The 22110-nt window shown below is 54.0% G+C and overlaps 1 protein-coding gene across 1 annotated transcript; it reads left to right on the top strand.

The window, feature by feature from the left end:
- Positions 1–4298: 4298 nt before the first annotated feature.
- On the top strand, positions 4299–20069 carry LOC116483612 (tyrosine-protein kinase ZAP-70). Its single transcript, XM_032177804.2, has 12 exons — positions 4299–4715; positions 5335–5495; positions 13098–13236; positions 13340–13427; positions 13511–13557; positions 13757–13808; positions 14732–14924; positions 15462–15668; positions 17690–17882; positions 17974–18114; positions 18212–18324; positions 19580–20069. Exons 1-12 carry the CDS (start codon positions 4314–4316, stop codon positions 19701–19703), a joined length of 1860 nt encoding a protein of 619 aa, XP_032033695.1. The 5' UTR covers positions 4299–4313; the 3' UTR covers positions 19704–20069.
- The last annotated feature ends 2041 nt before the right edge of the window (positions 20070–22110 follow it).

Below are 22110 nucleotides of genomic sequence, written 5' to 3'. Positions count from 1 at the left end.
CTCGGCCTCCCAAAGTGTGAGCCACTGGGCCCAACACTTAATTTTTGTATTTTAATGGAAACGGGGTTTCTTTTTTTTTTTTTTTCAATTAGATGAAACCATTTAGATGGAAGAAGATGCCATCTAGGACTTCCATAGGTAAAGAGAAGTCAATGGCTAGCTTCTTTTTTTTTATTAATTTTTTTTGCACACAAAACAATAAACATTTTCTAAAAATACATACAAACAAAAAGATGCATATCAAACATATTAGGAAGGTTGCACATGGGAAGACGGGGAATAGAAATGGGGAGTGGGAATTAAAGAAAATAAATGAGAGAGGGACTTTGTATGGATCAATGATAATAACTCAATCCTCTATTTGACAAAGAAGAAGGAGCAGGAAGAGGAAGAAAAAGCAAGTGGGATAAAGGATCAGAAAGGGAGGAAAATAGAAAAAATTAGAATATGACTCCAGGGTAGACCTGTTTTGTTGTCGCTGGGTTGGTTGGTTGGTTTGTCTGTTGTATTTTTCATATGTTTCGCCATGTTGGCCAGGCTGGTCTCGAACTCCTAGTCTCAAGTGATCAACCCACCTCGGCCTCCTAGAGTGCTGGGACTACAGGCGTGAGCCACCACGTCCAGCCCCCACATTGCGTCTGGCCTCCGTGGTAGACCTCCCAGACGGGGCAGCCGGGCAGAGGCACTCCCCACATCCCAGATGGGGCGGCCGGGCAGAGGTGCTCCTCACTTCCCAGACAGGGCGGCCGGGCAGAGACGCTCCTCACTTCCTAGAAGGGGTGGCGGCCGGACAGAGGCGCTCCTCACTTCCCAGGCAGGGCGGCCGGGCAGAGGCGCTCCTCACTTCTTCCCAGACGGGGTGGCCGGGCAGAGATGCTCGTAACTTCCCAGACGGGGCGGCCGGGCAGAGGTGCTCCTCACTTCCCAGACGATGGGCGGCCGGGCAGAGGCGCTCCTCACTTCCCAGACGGGGCAGCCGGGCAGAGGCGCTCCTCACTTCTTCCCAGACGGGGCGGCCAGGCAGAGGCGCTCCTCACTTCCCAGATGGGGCGGCCGGGCAGAGGCGCTCCTCACTTCCCAGATGGGGTGGCCGGGCAGAGGCGCTCCTCACTTCTTCCCAGACGGGGTGGCCAGGCAGAGGCGCTCCTCACTTCGGAAACGGGATTTCACCGTGTTGGCCAGGCTGGTCTCAAACTGCTGGCCCCATGTGATCTACCCGCCTTTGTCTCCCAAAGTGCTGGGATTACAAGCGTGAGCCACTTCACCCAGCCGCTTCATGACTTTTTAAAAACACTCTTGTGGAATGGTGACCTTTTTCTCCAGGTGGAGCCACAAATGCAGTCCCTTGTGAATCTCTGGAACACCCACCTGTCTGTAACTGTTGGGACATCCAGGACCCCTCTGAAGCTTGGCCCTCCCAACCTCACTGTCACAATTAATCGGGTTACAATGCAGATCCTGGCCCCTCCTCCAGCTACTTGGACCCAGACCTCACCTGATTCCCATTCCAGTACCTTCCTTTCAGCTCCAGAGCCCATCCCTGGACACCCAGGGCAGAGGGAGCTTTCACAAAAGCATTCATTTTACCCATTGGTTGTATTTGCATAACTAAGAAGGGCACTCAAAGTCAATTCTCCAATGCAAACTTATGCCTGAATAGCCTTGCTGGGCCTATCTTAGTAGAGAAACAACTCATAACCGCTATGGAGAGGTATTTTTTCCCAACATTCTATGAAAACTTACAAATACGCAGAAAATAGAATTAACTGTACACCAATAAGTCACCCGCTAGATTTTCCAGTTTATGATTTGCTGTAATTGCTTTATCACGTACAGTTGATCAACACTGTTTGTGGAGTTCTTCTTTGTGAGTTCGCCTACTTGTTAAATTTATTTGAAACCCTAAAACCAACATGGCACTTTTGTGGTCATTCTCAGACATACAGAGTGGCAAAAAGATGAGTCACTCGATACACATGTTCCCACCGAGGCTGCACAAGGCAAATGCTCTCATGCTGCAGATAAGTGTCTTTTTCATGTTCTTTTTTTTTTTTTTTTTTTTTGAGACAGAGTCTCACTCTGTCGCCCCGGCTGGAGTGCAATGGCGTGATCTCAGCTCACTGCAACCTCCACCTCCCAGGTTCAAGCAATTCTGCTTCAGCCTCCCGAGTAGCTGGAATTACAGGCACCTGCCACCATGCCAGCTAATTTTTTGTATTTTTGGTAGAGATGGGGTTTCACTGTGTTGGCCAAGATGGTATTGAATGCCTGACCTTGTGATCCACCTGCCTTGGCCTCCCAAAGTGCTGGGATTACAGGCGTGAGCCACCACGCTGGGCCTATTTTATCTTTTTAAAGAGTTTTGCCTATTTTATCTTTTTAAAGAGTTTCGCGCTTGTTGCCCAGGCTGGAGTGCAGTGGCCTGATCTCGGCTCACTGGAATCTCCGCCTCTTGGGTTCAAGAGGTTCTCCTGCCTCAGCCTCCCAAGTAGCTGGGATTACAGGTGCCTGCCACCACCTCTGGCTAATTTTTTGTATTTATGGTGGAGACGGGGTTTCACCATATTAGCCAGGCTGGTCTCGAACTGCTGACCTCAAGTGATCCACCCGCCTTGGCCTCCCAAAGTGCTGGATGACAGGCATGAGCCGCCGCACCCGGCCTCACATATTTTGAATGTTTTTGCTTTTTGTTGGTGATTTCACTGGTTAACATGGCCCCCAACCATAGTGCTGAAATGCTGTCTAGCATTCCTAAGGGCAAGAAGTCTGTATGTGCCTTATGGAGAAAACATGTCAGATAAGCTTATAGTTACAGTGCTGTTGGCTAAGAGTTCAATGTTAGTGAATCAACCATGTATATTAAATAAGGTGCCTTTAAACAGAAACTCACAATAAACAAGGTTATGACTTGATCAGTTGATGAAAATGTAAACAGAGTTTCCTAGAAACCTAACTCTGTATTTCCCCTAGGAGGGATAGTTCTATATTTGCTAATTCAGTGTTGGCGTTGACTTTATAGAACTACAGAGAACAGGAATCAACTGTGTCTATCTGGCTGTCTATCCTTTTATCCATCCCTCTCGCTCTGTTCGTCCATCAGTCAGTGTTACTTTTGGGATGCTCTCAAATTCGATTACAGTCCTCAGTTCCCATCACTCCTAAACATTTCTGCACGCAGATCGTTACCTAGGGTTCAATATTTTATGTTTCTTTTTTAATTGAGGGAGGGCAAATACAATGTAATGAACACATCTTAAGTGTACGTTCTCTTAGTTTTGGGAAAATCAGACACTTGGGTAACCCGTCCTGTGAATATACAGGACGTCACCATCACCCCAGAAAGTTGAGGGCAGGCAATTTTAAGTTATCTGCCTTACCAGATATCCATCTGTCTAAATAGCCTTAATTCCTCCTCCCCTCAATCACACGTTTTGTTTAATAGCTGTATCAGAGTTCACTTTGAGATTAAACCCTAATGTATTTAACCAATCCCCTAGGGATGGATATTCAAATTAGCGTATGCGCTGTAGAAACTTGCGAAGGAAGGCAGAGGGCAGGGCGAGGGGGCCTGCTAAGGCCAAGAGGAAAGGGTCAGCGGAAGGGACAAGGGAGGCTGAGAGGTAAGGCCCTTGGGTGAGCAAAGCTGGGTGCGGCCTCAGGGCCTCTGCGCATGCCGTCCTCTCTGCCTGATGCACTGTCCCGCGCGCTTTTTGAAAAGTTGGCTCCTCCTCCTTCAGCTCTCCACTCAAATGCTAGCTCCTCGGAGAAGGTGACCATCCTAGCTACAGCCACCTCTTCTCTCTCTTAATGTCACTCCACTTATTTCCTTTGTAATGCTGACCTCAATCTGTAATTATTGTTTTTGTTTCTTTCTCAGTTTATCTCAGGGCTCTTCCTCCTTAGAGTGTTGCCTTCGGGAGGGCGGGGTGGGACCGCGTCTGCCTCAAGCATGCTTATCCCCAGCACCGGGCCCGAAACACAAGAATTCAGCACGTGGTTGGGACATGAAGGGATGGGTACAGGTGTTGGTGCTTGGGGACCAGTTGGCATTCCTGGGCGTCCACATAATGTCTCTGGAAAGTCAGATGGGGATTTGGGACTTCTCGATCTTTGCCCAGCAGGCTGCGGCTTCTCTCCAGGTTGACTCTGGCACAGAGCAGGCTCTGCCCCCTTGGCGCTCTCAGCCTGCGGCACTGATGCTCTCCACGCGGCGTCTCTCGCGCCGTCTCTGGGCCCAACGCACCGGGTTCAGGAAGGCCCTGATGTGCCTCCGACCCTCTGTGAACCCGCAGGTTTGGGGAGGCCCAGGGGCGATGCCAGACCCCGCGGCGCACCTGCCCTTCTTCTACGGCAGCATCTCGCGCGCCGAGGCCGAGGAGCACCTGAAGCTGGCGGGCATGGCGGACGGGCTCTTCCTGCTGCGCCAGTGCCTGCGCTCGCTGGGCGGCTATGTGCTCTCGCTCGTGCACGACGTGCGCTTCCACCACTTTCCCATCGAGCGCCAGCTCAACGGCACCTACGCCATTGCCGGCGGCAAAGCGCACTGCGGACCGGCAGAGCTCTGCGAGTTCTACTCGCGCGACCCCGACGGGCTGCCCTGCAACCTGCGCAAGCCGTGCAACCGGCCGTCGGGCCTCGAGCCGCAGCCGGGGGTCTTCGACTGCCTGCGCGACGCCATGGTGCGCGACTACGTGCGCCAGACGTGGAAGCTGGAGGTGAGAGCGCGAAGAGGGGCAGTCGAGGGTTTTGGGGGATAGGAGGGAGGAAAAGGTCGTCTTCCCCATTCAGTCCCCTTTGGAAGCTGGAGAGGTGGGGCACTGGTTGGGGAAGAACCTGAAGGGAGGCCTCAGAGGCAGGGGCTCCGTGGTGGCGGTCGCCTTCCGCAGGCTGAGCGATGCTATGGTGCTCTACTATGCCAGATGGGAAGGTGGAGGTACGCACTGGGCCGGGCGAAGGCGAGGCTTGGAATGGGGGCGGGGCTGAGAGGAGGGTGCGCGGAGCTAGGGTGAGCCCTTAGGGTAGGGCGGCTGTCCGGGAAGATGGGCTGTAGTCTTCCACAGGCTGAGTGACACCACCATGCACAACTACCTGAATTAGGTCTTCAAGCTGGAGATGCGCTTGGGGCCGGGCTGGAAGGTGGGGGTCGTTCATCCCTAGCTGGATTGGGGAGGGGACCACGGAGATGGCGCGGAGGTGGTCCTCGCCAACCTGCATAACACGCACTAGGGACGCCTGGGTTGGGTGGGGAGTCCTCTGGGACGGGGCTCCCGGAAGGGGGTTCCTGTGGCGAGCACTTGGCCACAGCTACAGACCTCCTCACCTCTCCTTTTCTAGGGCGAGGCCCTGGAGCAGGCCATCATCAGCCAGGCCCCGCAGGTGGAGAAGCTCATTGCTACGACGGCCCACGAGCGGATGCCCTGGTACCACAGCAGCCTGACGCGTGAGGAGGCCGAGCGCAAACTTTACTCTGGGGCGCAGACCGACGGCAAGTTCCTGTATGTGGGGCCCGGGGTTTGGGTGCGGTGAGGATTGGGGCTCTTTGGCAGGGATCCTGGGGACTGGGGCAGACGTGAGTGTGCAGGTGGGCCGTGAGGGTATCCCTGTGCTCACATGTGCAGGTGGGTTGTGTGTTTCTGATGTGCAAAGGGACTTGCACGTGGGGAAGTAGAGGCAGTGACTAGGAAAGCCTCGAGTCAGTCCCTTGGCCTGGCTGGGAATCCCGCTTCCACCACCTGCTGGCTGTGGCCCTTGGGCAGGTAGCGGACCGTGTTTGCCTGCCTCAGTTTTCCTTCCTTCAATCAACATTTACTGAATACCTACTGTGTACCAGGCACTGAGAACATGGCAGTGAGCCAAACAGACACAGTGCCTGTCCTCATGGGGCAGGTAGACAAGAAAAGGAATCAGTAAAATAGAGACCCTGTCAGATGGTGGTAAGTTCCGCATGTGCAGGTGGGGAGGCGGCTGCAATTTTAGATTAGGTGGTCAGAAGAGGCCTTCCTGAGAAGGTGACTTCTGAGGAAGGGAAAGAAGCTGAGGAGTGAGCCGTGCAGCTTTCAGGGGGATGGGTGTTCCTGGAAAATGCAATGGCAAGTTCAAAGATCAGGAGGCAGGAGTCTACTTGGTGTGTTCCAGAAACATTGCGGAGGCCATGTGCCTGGAGCTGAGTAAGTGAGGGGGAGAATGGGAGGAGGTGAGAGCAGGACGGGGACTTTAGCTTTTCCCCCAAGTGAGGTGGGGTCCCCGGGAGAGTGTTGAAGCAGCCCCCTCTAACTGTCCTGTGGTTGACAGCAGTACCTCCCCTCAGGATCCTTTATGAGGATTACATGAATTAATATGTGTGAAGCGAGAGTATGGTAACTGATATAGGAAAAATGTGGTAAATGTTAGCTTTTATATGTGGGTGAACGTGCGTGTCTGAGCCACAGCTAAGGCCGTGTGGCTATTTGTGAGTTTGTTAATGTGAAAAAAATCTCTCAAAAGCTCTTTTTAAAACTCTGCTGAGTGTTTGATAGCCCTGCTGGGGCTGTTGCTCTCTGGTTTGGACACGGGATCTTTTCTGTAACAGATGGTATCCAGGTGCAGCTGAGGTCACTCAGTCCTCAAGACACAGATAAATTGGTGCTGCCTCTTTCCCATGACCTCAGGAAGCCCAGTGTTTTCCCCCAAGAAATCTGTGGGGACAATTCCTGGGCCTTCCTTCTCGTGAGTGCTTGTTGGCCTGAGCCCCTGCCCGGCAGATCCCTTGGGTCGTCTGCCTCCCCCAGGGCTGTTTCCTCTCCTGAGGTCGACCCACTTGGAGGAAAGGACCACATCCCTTGATTTTCCTCACCTATGTGAAGTTTCTGTAGATCGCCTGCAGGCCTCTTGCAAGATGCAGCTCCCTCTCCAAGATTCTGTTGTGGGCTGATAAAATAACTCTTTTCACCCTACCATACAGATTCAGATTTAGGCTGTAAATTGGAGTGGAGTTTCCAAGGCTTCTGAGGGAGCTCTTAGATTCATATTGCAGATAATACTCAGTTGCCGGCGCAACTTCTGAACAGGACAGGGCTGTTTTCTCTAAGAGGAAACCTTTGCATTTGTATCAGTTAGCTTTTGCTACATAACAAACAGCCCTAAGATTTATTGGCTCAAAATGACAGTTTATTACTCTTCATCATTCTGTGAGCTAACTAAGCAGTTCTGGTTTGGGTCATCTAGGCTGGGCCTGAATAGGCTGGGATGGCCACACTCACATGACTGGCCATTGGCTCAGTGTCACCTGGGTGACGGGGATGAGCTGGCCCAGTGTAGCCATCATCCAGCAAGCTAGCTGAAGCTTGTTTGTGTGGTGGTGGTGCAGGGTTCCCAAGATCAGTCAGAGAGGAGAGGGCAAGTTCAAGCCTTTTTTTGTGTAATGTCACTGATGTCCTAATGGACACAGCAAGTCATATGACCAAAACCAAAGTCACTGTAGGGAAGGGACTCCTAAGGGAGAGGAATGCAGGGAGCCATTTTTGCAAACGGTTGGTTGTAGGATTGGACGAAGGAAGTTGTTGTGAAGGTATGGGCATTGTGAACATGGGTGTTAGGGGCTGTCTCTCCTTCCTTTTGGACTGTCAGCCTGAGCTGGAGGGCTCTGTCTTGCAGTACATGGTGATGGCTAGTCCAGGTGTTACCCACCTTCCTCCAGATGTTGCATCACCCCACCCCAGGTGTGACCCTCGCCAAGATGTTACTAACGTTTGCTCACACGTCTCACATGCTCATATCCCCCTCGTCCATGACACGCTACCCCAGGTGCCTGAGAGTCCAGGGCCTTTTCCCAGGCTGGACATGTGAAGAAGGCTCTAAGCCCTTCCTATTGATAGAGCTGATTCTTTCCTCCCGTCTCTGCTTTCTCTTTCATAAAATGTAAATTCATCTGTCTTTGATTGTATAATCTGAGTTTCTTCTCTGGTTTCCCCCTACATCCCCAATGTAGCTTTTCATCCCCACCGTCTCTGCCTCTCTTCTGTCTCAGTTTTCCTTTCTTCTTCTCTCTTTCCCTCCCCACCCCCATCTCTCTTCCTCATCTTGCACTCACACACACACATACAGGTCATGATTCTGCCACTCCAGTGGCTTAAAAATTTCCCCCAGATTCCCTAAAGCCTCCTGAGAGTGGCAGAGGATTCTAGGGGGTGGGAGAGTGAGAGGAGGGTTGAGCAGGTGGGATTTGGGCCCCTGTTCCAGCTTGAATGATGACAGCCACTCAGCTTTGATCTGTTTGCTATCTTAGGCTTCCACACACAATGTTGTGTGACAGAGGTTTCACTGCCCAAAGGAAAAGTTCGAACAGTTTTTGTGTAACACAGCAGAGCTCATGACAGCCTTAGAGTTAACCAGTCTGCTGAGATTAGAGGAGTCTCAGGAGAGCCAGGGCCAACAGCTTTAAGCAGCTGTCTGTGCATTGCCTATCAGACTGGCGTGCAGTCTCCTAGGCAAATAGGACCAGCGCTGGCAATGGGAGGGTGTGGCTAGGAAGGAGAGATGCCCAGCATCTGGGCATAGCATAGAGCGTGTGGCTGGCAGTGAGGTCCAGAAACAGCTGGCACAGTGGTATGAGGACAGTGACTCATTCTGGGTAAATGTCAAGAGACCAGAAGCAGCTACAAAGAGCCAGGCTCCTGGAAAATTAGGCAAGGCATGCTTTGAACAGAAACTGTGAGAGCTTCTTCTTGTGGTTCCTGTAGTCTATAACTGCTTTCTCAGGGCTTGGGGTGTGAGAGAAAGACACGTGCCACTCAGGCCTAGGGTGAAGACCAGGACCATGCTTACCATTGAGCACAGTTCATGGTTGCCAAAGAACGGATTGAATTGTACCCAAGGCTATGCACTGCCAATGCTGGCTTGTTTCTGTGTTATTGGCAGCAATTTTATGGAACCGGCTGATTCGACTTGAAAAGAAACTTGCCCTGGAAAAGGCCTTTAAGATGGTACATTGTCAAGTGTTTCTTTTTTTGAGACAGAGTCTTGCTCTGTCACCCAGGCTGGAGTGCAGTGGTGCAATCTCGGCTCACTGCAACCTCTGCCTCACAGGTTTAGTGATTCTCCTGCCCCAGCCTCCCTGAGTAGCTGGGACTACAGGCGTGCACCACCGCGCTTGGCTAATTTTTGTATTTTCAGTAGAGACAGGGTTTTGCCATGTTGGCCAGGCTGGTCTTGAACTCCTGACCTCAGGTGATGCACCTGCCTTGGTCTCCCAAATTGCTGGGATCACAGGCGTGAGCCACCGCGCCTGGCCTGTCAAGTGTTTCCTTATCCTCTCCTGGACTGCAGACCTCTTTGGAATCCTACTGACTGCCCCTTTCACAAGCCCCCAAAACATATTCACCTCAAAGACTTTGCAGACAGTTATACGAGATCATGGTTGGTCCTGAATCTCATCCTTGGAACCCTTTTCAGGTCAAGAAGTTATGATTTAGACCAGTTACCTCATTTTATACATAAGGAAACCGAGGCACAGCGAGGATAAGCAGTTTATTCAGGGTTTCACAGATAATCTGTGACAGAGCTGGGTGTTAGTCCTAGGTAGCAATTAACTGTAGAGTCAGAAATGCATTTGAATCCTGGCTCCACCTCCTACCTCTTACCAACTCTGCAATTTAGGCAAGATACATAAACTTGTGCCTCAGTTTCCTCATCTTCAAAATGGAGATAACAATAGTACCTACTTTGTGGGGAGTGCTGTGATTATAGGACAAATATGTGAGGAATTTAGAACCAATATCTTAATAAATAAATTGTAGCTCTTTTTTTTTTTTACAATCGTGAACCAGAGACAGATGTAGCTCTTATAGGTTCTATGTATTATTTTAAGAGCAGAGATACAAGTTGATTTTTTAGCCTGTACTTCTGGCTTAAGTGCAAGTTCCAACTGCAAGAACAAAGAACTGCCACTACCTAGCATTTTTTTTTTGTAAATCAAGTAGAACTTATGGTACCGAAATATATGTGGTGATAACACCAGTGTCTTAGCCTGTGTGGTTATTATCTGGGAATTTGCGGCTGCTCTTTATGAACTCACACGTCTCTTTCCAAAGAGTGTATTGATTAGTCTTTGCTGTGTAACAATGTGCTGTATTCATACCCTGAAATGTAGTGGCTTAATACAATGGTCATTTACAGCCAAGTGTGATGGCTCACATCTGTAATCCCAGCACTTTGGGAAGTTGAGGTGGGCGGATCATCTAACGTCAGGAGTTTGAGACCAGCCTGGCCAACATGGTGAAACCCTGTCTCTACTAAAAATAAAAAAATTAGCTGGGCGTGATGGTGGGTGCCTGTAATCCCAGCTACTTGGGAGGCTGAGGCAAGAGAATCACTCGAACCCGGGAAGTGGAGGTTGCAGTGAGCCAAGATCGCACCATTGTACTCCAGCCTGGGCAACAAGAGCAAAACTCTGTCTCAAACAAACAAACAAACACCGGTCGTTTATTCACTCTTGTTTTGCTTGGCAATTTGGCTGGTTGCTTGGTAATTTGGGCTGAGTTCATCTGGGTGCCTCTTCTGCTGGGGTTTTGAGCTTACTCATGTGGCCACAGCCAGCTGGAAGATTGGCTGGAGCTGGATGGTCTCTGGGATGGCCTCACTCACATGAATGGCTATTGGCCACTCACGTAGGGTGCCTTGGTTCTCCTCCATGGGCCTTCTCTAGCACGCTAGCTTGGACTCATTCCCATGGTGTTTGGAGAGCTGCCAGGAAAAGCAAGAGAGAGCAGGCCAACCTCAATGCTCAACCATTTTTCAAGCCTCTGCTTGTGTCATGTTTGCCAACATCCTGTTAGCAAGGCACATGGTCAAGCCCTGATTCAGAAGACAGAGGAGGAGACCCCATCTGTTGATGGGAAGAGCTCCCTAATACTGTGGCTGTTTTCCCCCAGTATTCCACATGGAAGTTTAAATAAACAAATAAGGAGGAAATTATTAGTTCCAGAAGAAAGAATGAAAGAGACAGACACAGGGCCCGGCTTGGTGGCTCACGCCTGTAATCCCAGCACTTTGGGAGGCCGAGGCAGGAGGATCACGAGGTCAGGAGATTGAGACCAACCTAGCTAACACAGTGAAACTCTATCTCTACTAAAAATACAAAAAATTAGCTGGGCATGGTGGGGGGCTCCTGTAGTCCCAGCTACTTGGGAGGCTGAGGCAGGAGAATGGCATGGACCTGGGAGGCAGAGCTTGCAGTGAGCTGAGATCATGCCACTGCACTCCAGCCCGGGCTGCGGAGCGAGACTCTGTCTCAAAAAAAAAAAAAAAAGAGACAGAGGAGGGGAGATGGGAGGGGAGGTTTGCTGTTTGCTGGTGAGTGGCTTGGCATCGAGTCTCCGTTGTCAGTTTAAAACTTCAGGTTGTGAACCTTAGGAGGTGTTTTCACTTCTCACAGTCCCTGGAGACCATCACCTCCAGGCCAGCCTGCCAGCTGCCTCTGACTTCCACAGCTCTGAGACCCCCAGGACCAATAGCCCTCCCTCCTCACTGGAAAGCTGCACTTAACAGGAGCTTGTGCCAGTGACTCAAAATAGGAATGTTTTGTGGGAGATGTTGACTGGTGTCACTGTGGGGTTTCACGTGATGGCATTGCATCTGCTGTTCCAGCCTAAGGTCTCTGTGGGACGTTTGTTTCCTAATTTGTGGTGGAGTTCTCTTCCTTGCCCTTTTGTGTGCCCTCATTGCCTCCCACCCTGATTTCCCATCTCTCCACGTTATCTCCAGACTGTTGCGGGCTAGCCTGGGAACTGCCCCACCCTTCACTGCACTGTACTTCGGGGAACGTGCTGTCCGGGAATGGAGAGGATGGTCACAGCTGCACCTCTCTCCCTCACTCAGGGGACATTTCCTAAGGAAGGGCCTCATTGCAAGGTGGGCCCATGGCTGCCTTGCTCACTGCTGTATCCCTGCGCTCAGAACAGTGCCTGGCCTGTCAGTAAAGACTTGTCCAGTGAATGAACATCCGCAGGCAGGGCCAGGCCTGGTCTGAGAATTTGCACCGTGGAGGGTGCAGCTCGCAGGCCATCCCAAGGGCTCTTCTATAGTGCAGTGCAATCCCTGAGATCAGGAGTCGGCTGCTTCCGGCCTCCACGCTTCCACGGGGCCAGCTGTCCTCCCTCCTCACTGGAAAGCTGCACTTGACCCTGCAATAGAGGCTTGTGCCAGTGACCCCAGACAAACCTGTTTTGTGGGGGATGCTGACTGGTGTCACTGTGGGGCTTCATGCGAGGGTGCCAGTGTCTGACACTAAGTTGGTCTGTGTTGCGGGGGGATGTGTGTACTTAGGGCTCGAGGGGATGGGGGGACAGTTTCTCACCCCACAAATGCACCACCTTTGAGGGGCTCAATTCCCATCATAGACATGGAAGATTTATGTATTTATTTTGACAAAATTCCAGCAGAAGGCAATCGAGGGTCTCATTCTAGGAAAGGTCCATCTATTATGGAACTGGTCAGTCTTGTGATGAGAAAGTGACTTCTTTTGATTTGCACAGGGGTGCCCTGTGAGCTTGTCATGGAGCTGCGCCTACCTGTGTGGGTCTGTGTGGAAAAGGCTTTCTCTCCCCAGGAGAATGGTGCTAGGTCTACCTGTTGAAGGCTCTGTGTCTGTTGTAGAAGGCCAAGTGCCCCCCATGGTTGACTGACTGTGTGGCTGAGTGTACGCCAGTGAGTGCATCTGGATGACTATCTCCCTGTGGATGGCAAATGTCTGGCCATGGATGGCCAACTGTTCAGCCATGGGGGACCAGGTGTTCCCCAGTGGATGGGTATCCCCCTCCTCTGTGGCTGGGTGTCCACCGTGGGGGGGCCAGTATTCCCCGTGAATGGCCATCTGTTGGCTCTTGGAGAACAGTGCATTTTCCTGGGAACACAGCCATGGCCCCTCCACCACCCTCTGCCACTTGGCCCATCATCAGCAGATCTGGAGGTGATGGGGGCCTGGCCTGGCTTCCCCAGTCCCTGCAGCTTCTCTGCAAGGCCCCGGGGTGTGGAGCCCATAGGGTGTGTGTAGGGGGAACCGGGGCACAGTAGGAGGCCCCCAGGTGGCTCTAGGGGTTACATCCCCTCCCTTCCCCTGCCAGGCTGAGGCCGCGGAAGGAGCAGGGCACATATGCCCTGTCCCTCATCTATGGGAAGACGGTGTACCACTACCTCATCAGCCAAGACAAGGCGGGCAAGTACTGCATTCCCGAGGGCACCAAGTTTGACACGCTCTGGCAGGTAGGCCGCCCATGCAACTTGTTCTGGGAGATGCTGTGCTCGGATGGGGTGCCAGGCTCTGAGGAGGAGAGGAGCCTCTCTGCTAGCTGCCTGCTCCCTGCAGCTGGTGGAGTATCTGAAGCTGAAGGCGGACGGGCTCATCTACTGCCTGAAGGAGGCCTGTCCCAACAGCAGCGCCAGCAACGCCTCAGGTGACTGCAGCAGCAGGCGGGTGGCGGGTGGGGGCGGCAGGAGACCTGGCCCCCAGCCCTCACTGTCCCTTCTGCTCCCCCAGGGGCTGCTGCTCCCACACTCCCAGCCCACCCATCCACGTTAACTCATGTGAGTTGGGGGCACCTGGAGTGTGGCCTTGGGGATGGAGCTGGGGGGTGGCTGTGGGGGAGGCTGGGATGGAGGCTGGGGTGCCTGTGGAGTGGAAGTGCTCTCTCTCCACTGTCTCTGGGAGTCCTCAGTAGATATGGGTCTCATGAGAGGGGATGGACGTCCCCAGCTCAGGCCTTGCTGACCCTGTGGCCTTTAGCCTCAGAGACGGATCGACACCCTCAACTCAGATGGATACACCCCTGAGCCAGGTGAGCAGGCAGAGGTGGGGATGCGGGTTGGGGCTCATGCCAAGCCGAGAGCAGGGTCCCTGTCGGGGCTGTGGGTTTTCATGGGGGACGCTGTGGGCCGGGCCAGGCTGTGGCAGTTGGCTTGGTTAACACCTGTGCACACATGTGCCCACACCCATCACACCTGCCTGTGCGCATGTACGTCCCAGTGTGTACTGACGTGCAGGGAGCACACTTGGCCCTGCCTGAGGCTCCCCAGGCATGTTTGTTGAGCGCCTACTATGTGTCAGTCACGTTCCGAGGTCACTGTGTGTATGAGCCGCTGAACCCTCCTGACATGCCTTATGAAGTGGCTATGGTGATTAACCTCACTTTACAGATGAGAGAGGGAGGGCTCTGTCTATGGGGATGTGAGGCAGTGGTGGAGGCGGGATGTGAACCCAGGATGGGCCCCAGAGCTCACATTCCTAAAATGCTCTGCTGCAGGTGCTCCTGTTTCTCATGGAGCTAAACATGTGTGTGCACAGAGAAGACACATACTTACATGTGCACCCAGAGGCTCACTTTTGGAGGCCTCGTAAATGTGGCTGTGTGCTGCACACGCAGACAGGGACAGGCCCGGCCATAGGTGTACACGTACAAATGCACACACATGCACACCCCAGCTGGCACAGTAACGGTGTCACGTGGATACCAATGCACATGCCCCTAGAGTCCACCCTCATGTGGCTTCACAGGGCTTCACGGGGCACCCACAGCTGTGGCCATGAGTGTATGCCAAGTGCCTGCGTGTGGATGTGCAGGAACATGCATGGGCACCCACCTGCCTGGGCATGCTCCAGGGACGGCACCCTTGTCTGGGGCAGGTGCTTGTGGGGGCTGAGGCTGCCGTGCTCCCCACGCCCCTGCCCCTGACCTGGGAGTGTACGGCTGTGTGTGCCCAGCGCGCGTAACGTCCTCAGACAAACCGCGGCCGATGCCCATGGACACGAGCGTGTATGAGAGCCCCTACAGTGACCCAGAGGAGCTCAAGGACAAGAAGCTCTTCCTGAAGCGCGATAACCTCCTCATAGCCGACATTGAACTTGGCTGCGGCAACTTTGGCTCAGTGCGCCAGGGCGTGTACCGCATGCGCAAGTATGGCCGCCCCTGCCGTGGTGGGAGCACCACCGCCTGGGGCAGAGGGGAGTGGCTTCACCAGGCTGTGGGGTGGGAGCCAGGATGTCTGTCTCACAGCAGTCTGCCTGGGAAACAGACTCTGGGGCAGGACATTGCACGCTGGAGGATTCCCTGAGAGAGCTTGGGACACCTGACGGGGATGGGATGGGGCCTGGGCAGCGGGAGGCTGTGGAGCTGCAGTTCCCAACCCAGGGGGGCTGCAGTGGGGTCCCCGATCCCTGAGTCCACTGGCCCCTGACAGGCTGCCCCTGGGTAGGGTGTCACTTTGGATTCTTTTTGGCGATGAGCGGTTCCCGGTGAGCGATCCGGCTGTGAGCCGTCCTCAGCAGACACTCCCGGCTGCAGGGACATTGAGAGCCTTGGTCCCAACCTGGGTGGCGACCACAGTTGTCTACCGCACAACTCAAGGGAGAAGAGAGATGGGTGGGTGGGGGTGTGGGGCCAAGCAGGGCCGGTGACCCTCGCCCACACGCCTCCCATGGCCGGGTCCGGCAGGAAGCAGATCGACGTGGCCATCAAGGTGCTGAAGCAGGGCACGGAGAAGGCAGACACGGAGGAGATGATGCGCGAGGCGCAGATCATGCACCAGCTGGACAACCCCTACATCGTGCGGCTCATTGGCGTCTGCCAGGCTGAGGCCCTCATGCTTGTCATGGAGATGGCTGGGGGCGGGCCGCTGCACAAGTTCCTGGTCGGCAAGAAGTGAGCACCGGGTGGGCCTGGCCATTGGGTGGGTGGGGCCGGGGCTCATCCTGGGCATGGTGGACACGCATCCGCATGCATGAGTGTGTGGGGAGCTGGGGCACTTTCACACCGTTGTGGACACACTCGCACCCTGCACACCCACACCCATACCCATGCCTGCAAAGCAGAGCTAGCCCTCAGTCTGCCATTGCACCACGGCGGCAATAACAGTGTCTACCTCCAGGGCCCTTGCGAGGATCGAACGAGTCGGCACCTATAAAGGGCACTGCTAGGGCCGGGTGCGGTGGCTCACGCCTGTAATTCCAGCACTTTGGGAGGCCGAGGTGGGTGGATCATGAGGTCGAGAGATCGAGACCATCCTGGGCAATGTGGTGAAACCCCGTCCTTACTAAAAATACAAGATTAGCCAGGTGTGGTGGCGGGCGCCTGTAGTCCCAGCTACTCAGGAGGCTGAGGCAGGAGAATCGCTTGAACCCCGGAGGCGGAGCTTGCAGTGAGCCGAGATTGTGCCACTGCACTCCAGCCTGGGCGACAGAGCGAAACTCCAATTTAAATAAATAAAAATAAAGGGCACTGCTAGTAAGAGCTTTGTACACGTCAGCTGCTCCGCAGACACCCTGTGCCAAATTCATGGCCCCTGGGAAAGTACCCATTGCCAGTTATCTGGAACCTGCCCTTTGTTTATGTACTGCATGGTTTTCTATTTTTAAAGTTTTTTTTCTTTTTTTTTTAAAGAAACAAAAACGAAGATGTGACAGAGATCACTTGTGGCCTGTAAGGGCTAAAATCCTTACTATCTGGCCCTTTACTGAAAAGTTTTGCAGTTTAATTTGTGGTCCCTCATCCCCAAACTCTTACCCTCACAGACACAAGTTCTGCGCTCCCCAAGGCACGTTTTTTCTGATCTGTGCCCTCCGGCTGGTGCACACACCTTCCCAGTGTGCCCCTGGCTCCCACACTCAGTCATTTGACAGGTGTTTATTTGACAGTTTCTCAGTGATAGGAACTGTTAGTAGCACTTGGAATTCATTAGCAAATAAACAAGGCAGAGATCCATGCTCTGTATTCTGGTTGGAGGAGAGAGACAATAAATAACAATCCTGATGAAATCTAGAGCATGTGGGAAGATAGTGCTGTGGACACAAGCCTGCTGCAGCTCCAGGGTGTTGGGAGTGTCAGGGTGCGAGGTGCAGTGAGCAGGGAGGTTTGAACAAACTGAGGGAGGCCGCCATGCCCAGACATGGGGAAGGGCATTTCAGGCAAAGGGCACCACCTATGCAGAAGCCCTGAGGTGGTCCCGTGCCTCAAGTGGTGCGGGCAGGGAGGGGATAAGCAGACCATGCCAGGCCTTGCGGGCTGCCAGGAGGACTTGGAGTTTTACCCTGAGTTGGGTGGGAGCTTAGGGGGTGCTGTGAGCAGAGGAGGGGGAGGACCTGACTCAGGGGCAGAGGGGACAAGACAGTGGGAGACAGTGAGGAGGGAGCAAGGGCCTGGGCGGAGCTGACTGTTCCTGTCTAGGGGTCCAAGTGAGTGATGCTGTGGCTGCCTCCTGGTGGCAGAAGCAGAGATGAGGAGTGCAGTGGATTGTGGAAAGATTCTGACGCCAGAACTGCCAGGGTTTGCTGACGGATTGGGTGTGAGAGAAAGAGGAGCTGCTGGAGAGGACAGTGGAGGAGCCACGAGTGTGTGCACATGGGGACGGGGACAATCAGGCCACATTATCTTTGAGATGTCTGTGAGACCTCAGCACATCGAGGGTGCAGGCAGAGGTCTAGACTTGGGAGTTGTAGCATGTGGGTGATCCCTAAAGCCTTGAAACTGGATAAAGGCAGGGGTTTTGCCTGTTTTGTTTACCGCTGTGTCCCCAGCCCCATGCCTGGCACACAGCAGGTGCTCAATAAGCGTTTTTGAACACATGGTCACCTGGCTCATGCCCAGCTGGGTCAGAGAAGCATGCTTTGCCCCTGGGAACTTGGCTGGTCTTCTCCCAGCTGACCCCACCTTCTCCACCACCCCAGGGAGGAGATCCCCGTGAGCAATGTGGCCGAGCTGCTGCACCAGGTGTCCATGGGGATGAAGTACCTGGAGGAGAAGAACTTTGTGCACCGTGACCTGGCAGCCCGCAACGTCCTGCTGGTTAACCGGCACTATGCCAAGATCAGTGACTTTGGCCTCTCCAAAGCGCTGGGTGCCGATGACAGCTACTACACCGTGAGCCTCTGCCCCTGTGATTCCCGGATGGATGGGATGGGTGGGTAGAGGGTTCCCGAGCCCTGACCTGGCAGCATCTCCCCCTCCCCAGGCCCGCTCAGCAGGGAAGTGGCCGCTCAAGTGGTACGCACCCGAGTGCATCAACTTCCGCAAGTTCTCCAGCCGCAGCGATGTCTGGAGCTACGGGGTCACCATGTGGGAGGCCTTGTCCTATGGCCAGAAGCCCTACAAGGCAGGCACAGGCAGAGGCGGGTGGGCGGTGTGGTGGGGAGGGGGAGGAGGAGGAGGACCCTGGTCACTCACAGGTGTCTCGGCCCGGGCTTGAGCAGAAGATGAAAGGGCCGGAGGTGATGGCCTTCATCGAGCAGGGCAAGCGGATGGAGTGCCCACCAGAGTGTCCACCTGAACTGTACGCACTCATGAGCGACTGCTGGATCTACAAGTGAGTGCCAGTGCAGAGGGGACCCGGCTGGGCTGACCCCTGTAAAGTCCTGGTGCCCAAAGAATTGATGTCAATATAACTCTACCCAATGTCATCCCACCCAAAGCCCTTCACCCAGTTCATGGCCTTTGCAGCCGCCCCCTACCCCCACACCCAGCTCTCCAACACACCAGGGTTTGCTGTCCTGCTGCAGTGTGCCACACCCTGCCACCCCACCTGTGGGCCTGTGCCTCAGCATCTAAAACCTCAGCCATCGCTCAACACATGGACCCTACAACATGCAAACAGGTCCATACTCTGCTACTCAACCTATGACACTGACACTCAGGGCATGAGATGATACTGCAGTACCCAACACTCCAGTCCCCACCAGCCAGCACGCAGCACCCAACTACCAGACAGGCGAGCACTGAGGTACCAAATACTCATCTATTCCAGCCCCCACCTCTGCCTGGTTGAAGCCCAACCTTCAAACATCTCAACTCCTAACACCATCAGTATCCCAACTTCCCATCAGACAACAGGCAACACACCCCAAGACAAGCGGACGCCCTAGACTGCCCATGCAATGTGTGGACACTCTAACGCATGACCCCCCATCAGCCAGCACTTAGGACACTGACACCCAAACACCCAAGCAGCCCAACAGATAGACACCCTCTCTGGCCGGCCTGCCCTCTGGTGACATGTGTTAATTCCACCTCCATCAGGAAACACCCCAGTAACCAAAGAGGCTAGCACCTAGCACCCCAACACAGTCCATGGATACCCCATGCACAGTACCGTTAATACTGCCACTCCCCGCTGGCCAGACCCACTGCCGTGCTCCAGGCTTCTGCTGATCACCAGCCTCGCACTCCCTCTCGTCTAAGCCCTTGCCCAGCACACTGATACCCTGGCCCTGGATGCATGCGCAGAGCATCAGCTTTCTGTATCCCAGGTCCCCATTGTCAATAGCTGCCACTCTGACCCCAAGTCCACTCAGTCCCTGAGTCCTCACTGGTCAACGCTCGGTAGAGGGTCATCCCAGCACCCTGTGTGTGGGCAGCTCTGCCTCTTAGGCTGCGTGAGATCGCCCGACGCTCTCACAACCCAGAGGCCTCTCCACCATCCAATGTCCTGCCACCCCAACAGCCCTGCTGACTTTCTGAGCCCCGAAAGTCTACCTCAGCCAAGCACAGTGCATGCCAACCCACTGGTGAAGCTGGGTCCCGGGTGCGTGGTCAGCAGCCTGGGTGTACCCCACCCCCCACAGGTGGGAAGATCGCCCCGACTTCCTGACCGTGGAGCAGCGCATGCGAGCCTGTTACTACAGCCTGGCCAGCAAAGCGGAAGGGTCCCCAGGCAGCGCACAGAAGGCCGAGGCTGCCTGTGCCTGAGCTCCCACTGCCCAGGGCCTGCAGCCCTCCACACCGGCTTTTCCCGGCCCTCAGCCCCACCCCAGGCCCTGCAGTCTGGCTGAACCCTGCTTGGTTGTCTCCACACACAGCTGGGCTGTGGTAGGGGGTGTCTCAGGCCACTCCGGCCTTGCATTCCTTGCCTGGCCCCCTGTCCTCTCTGGCTGGGAAGCAGGGAGGCCCGGGAGGGTGGGGCCGTGTAGCTTGTCCTGGGCTGGTGGCTCCCGGAGGGCCCTGAGCTGAGCTCGTTGCTTACACTGATGCCTTCCTCTGGGCCCTGACATTGGAGCCTGGGCGTCCTCAGGTGGTCAGGCGTAGATCACCAGAATAAACTCAGCTTCCCTCTTGTCTGAGCGCCCTCATCTTTTCCGGGGTGAGGGTAGGTGCCAGGGGAGGGGTGGGTTATGAAAAGTGCATGGAGGTGACTGTTCTTGTGTGGACTGAGCCTGGAAGTGACCCCTGGGAAGATGGGGCTGGGTCCCACTCTCCACCCTAGGGGCACCTTCATGTGAGTGAGGGGCTGGGGTGGAGTGGGGAACCTGATGCCAGGTGGGTGTGGGCCCAAGGGCTGCGTGCTTAGCTGAGCCCAGCTCCCCTGTGTGGAGATGAGTGTGCTCCATGCCAGGTGCACGTTAGGATCACCTGGAGCGATTTTAACAAACGCTAACCCCCCCTCCCCCATCCAGCTGGGGTCTTCACCACCCCAGGGGTGACTTGCAAGTCATGAGATATAGTGTTTTTCATTGGTAGATGCACATATTAGCTCCCATATGAACTGTATTACTGAATTTGAAAAATACCAAAATGCACACATTTTTAAACTAATTGTTTTAAAAACTAGTGAACGAATTAAGAAAAATTACATCAGTTAATTTAGTGGTTTCTTAAATCATGTGGTTTGCAGATAGTTGTTTTATTAAAATTCACTTGTGAGTCACTGAACGACTTACATTATGTAAAATATGATATCAGTAAGTAAATTATGGCTTTCATTTCCTTTTTGGTCATCATTATGTTTCATGTCATCATTATTGCTGAAAGTAATCTTATTTTATAAGAAGGAGGCATTAAAAAATGGGTGTCAAGTACATTGGGAACGCTAACGGACCCACCAGAGATGTCCGCGAGGAACCAACGAAAGAGGGTGCAGTTCCGCAGAGCACTCTCCAGGTGGCGATGTTTCCCCAGGCCGAGGCCAGCTGGGGTCAATCCCGCCCTCAACGCCTGCGTCACCTCTGGACGGCTCCTTTTCCTGCTAGCAGCACCACCTCAGGCCCTCACCTTCAGGTCCCCATTCCTGTCCCCTGTTGGGGTGATCAGACCCAACACCAGGTCGTGGGGGTGACAAAGTCCGGCAGAGTCAAAGGATTGAGAAAAAGACAGTTTGAGAGATAAAAGTGGAACACCAGGGGGCCATCGCCATCACGGAGGCTGCGAAGACCCTGAGCGCTGGGATCCCACGGTATTTATTGGTAATCCAACAAAGAAACAGGTGGTGAGAATGTGGAGGTCAAAAGGACACGTTGCATTAAGCACATGATGTACAGCTGTGATGGTTTAGCTTTTCTACGGAACATGTTCTGCTACTTAAGATAATGGGAATACAATCGATCTAGGAGCCTAGGAAGGCTAGAAGCAAGGAGCCAGCAAGTCTAGACACATTCCAGAGGACATTATTTCTGTCATGCAAGCCCTACCTCAGTTTCTCTCCCAACACTCAGCTTTTTCCCAACAGTCCCCTGCAAGGTGCTTGCAGGATCTTTTCTCTTGGCGGCTCTGACCAAGCCTTCACCCTCCTCCTGGGTTTCCAGCGCCCTCGCGGACTCCCCTCTGGGCCTCTGCATTCACCGCTGCCGCTGCCTGGAAAGCTCCCCGTCCCCACCGGTGATGTCCTCTAGGAAAGCTCCCCGTCCCCTCCCGGGTGCTGTCCCCTAGGAAAGCTCCCCGTCCCCTCCCGGGTGCTGTCCCCTAGGAAAGCTCCCCGTCCCCTCCCGGGTGATGTCCGCTAGGAAAGCTCCCCGTCCCCTCCCGGCTGATGTCCGCTAGGAAAGCTCCCCGCCCAGGCTCCCTGGGTATGGAGGAGAGGGGCTGAGGGACGCAGTTTCTGATCACTGCTTGCACACCTCCTGTGATGGGCAGCTCATCCATTACCTCTCAGCGCAGCCTGGGCTGGTAAGTGAGTTACAATTCTTAGAAAGGTTTTCCAGCTGCTGACACCAACCTTGACCCCCATTCCCTTTACCATTCCAAGACCATACAGAGCACACCTCTTTTCCAAATATCTCACTCCTCCTCTATTGATCATGTGCCTATTCCAGACGTGTGTGTCATGAGGCACACAGGCCCAGGGTGATAACCACTGGCATAGTGGCAGCCCACTGGGCCCTGG

The sequence above is a fragment of the Hylobates moloch genome, unplaced genomic scaffold (assembly GCF_009828535.3).
Source record: "Hylobates moloch isolate HMO894 unplaced genomic scaffold, HMol_V3 SCAFFOLD_15, whole genome shotgun sequence".
Classification (NCBI taxonomy): domain Eukaryota; kingdom Metazoa; phylum Chordata; class Mammalia; order Primates; family Hylobatidae; genus Hylobates; species Hylobates moloch.
The sequence above is the reverse complement of the archived record's forward strand: the minus strand, read 5'-3'. Positions and strand labels throughout refer to the sequence as shown.

Excerpts from the sequence above, each read along its gene's own strand:
- LOC116483612 (XM_032177804.2), top strand. The coding sequence starts at position 4,314 with ATGCCAGACCCCGCGGCGCACCTGCCCTTCTTCTACGGCAGCATCTCG. Across the intron at positions 13,558-13,756 it reads ACCCATCCACGTTAACTCAT|CCTCAGAGACGGATCGACAC; the intron begins GTGAGTTGGGGG and ends TGTGGCCTTTAG. Across the intron at positions 17,883-17,973 it reads CCGATGACAGCTACTACACC|GCCCGCTCAGCAGGGAAGTG; the intron begins GTGAGCCTCTGC and ends CCCCCTCCCCAG.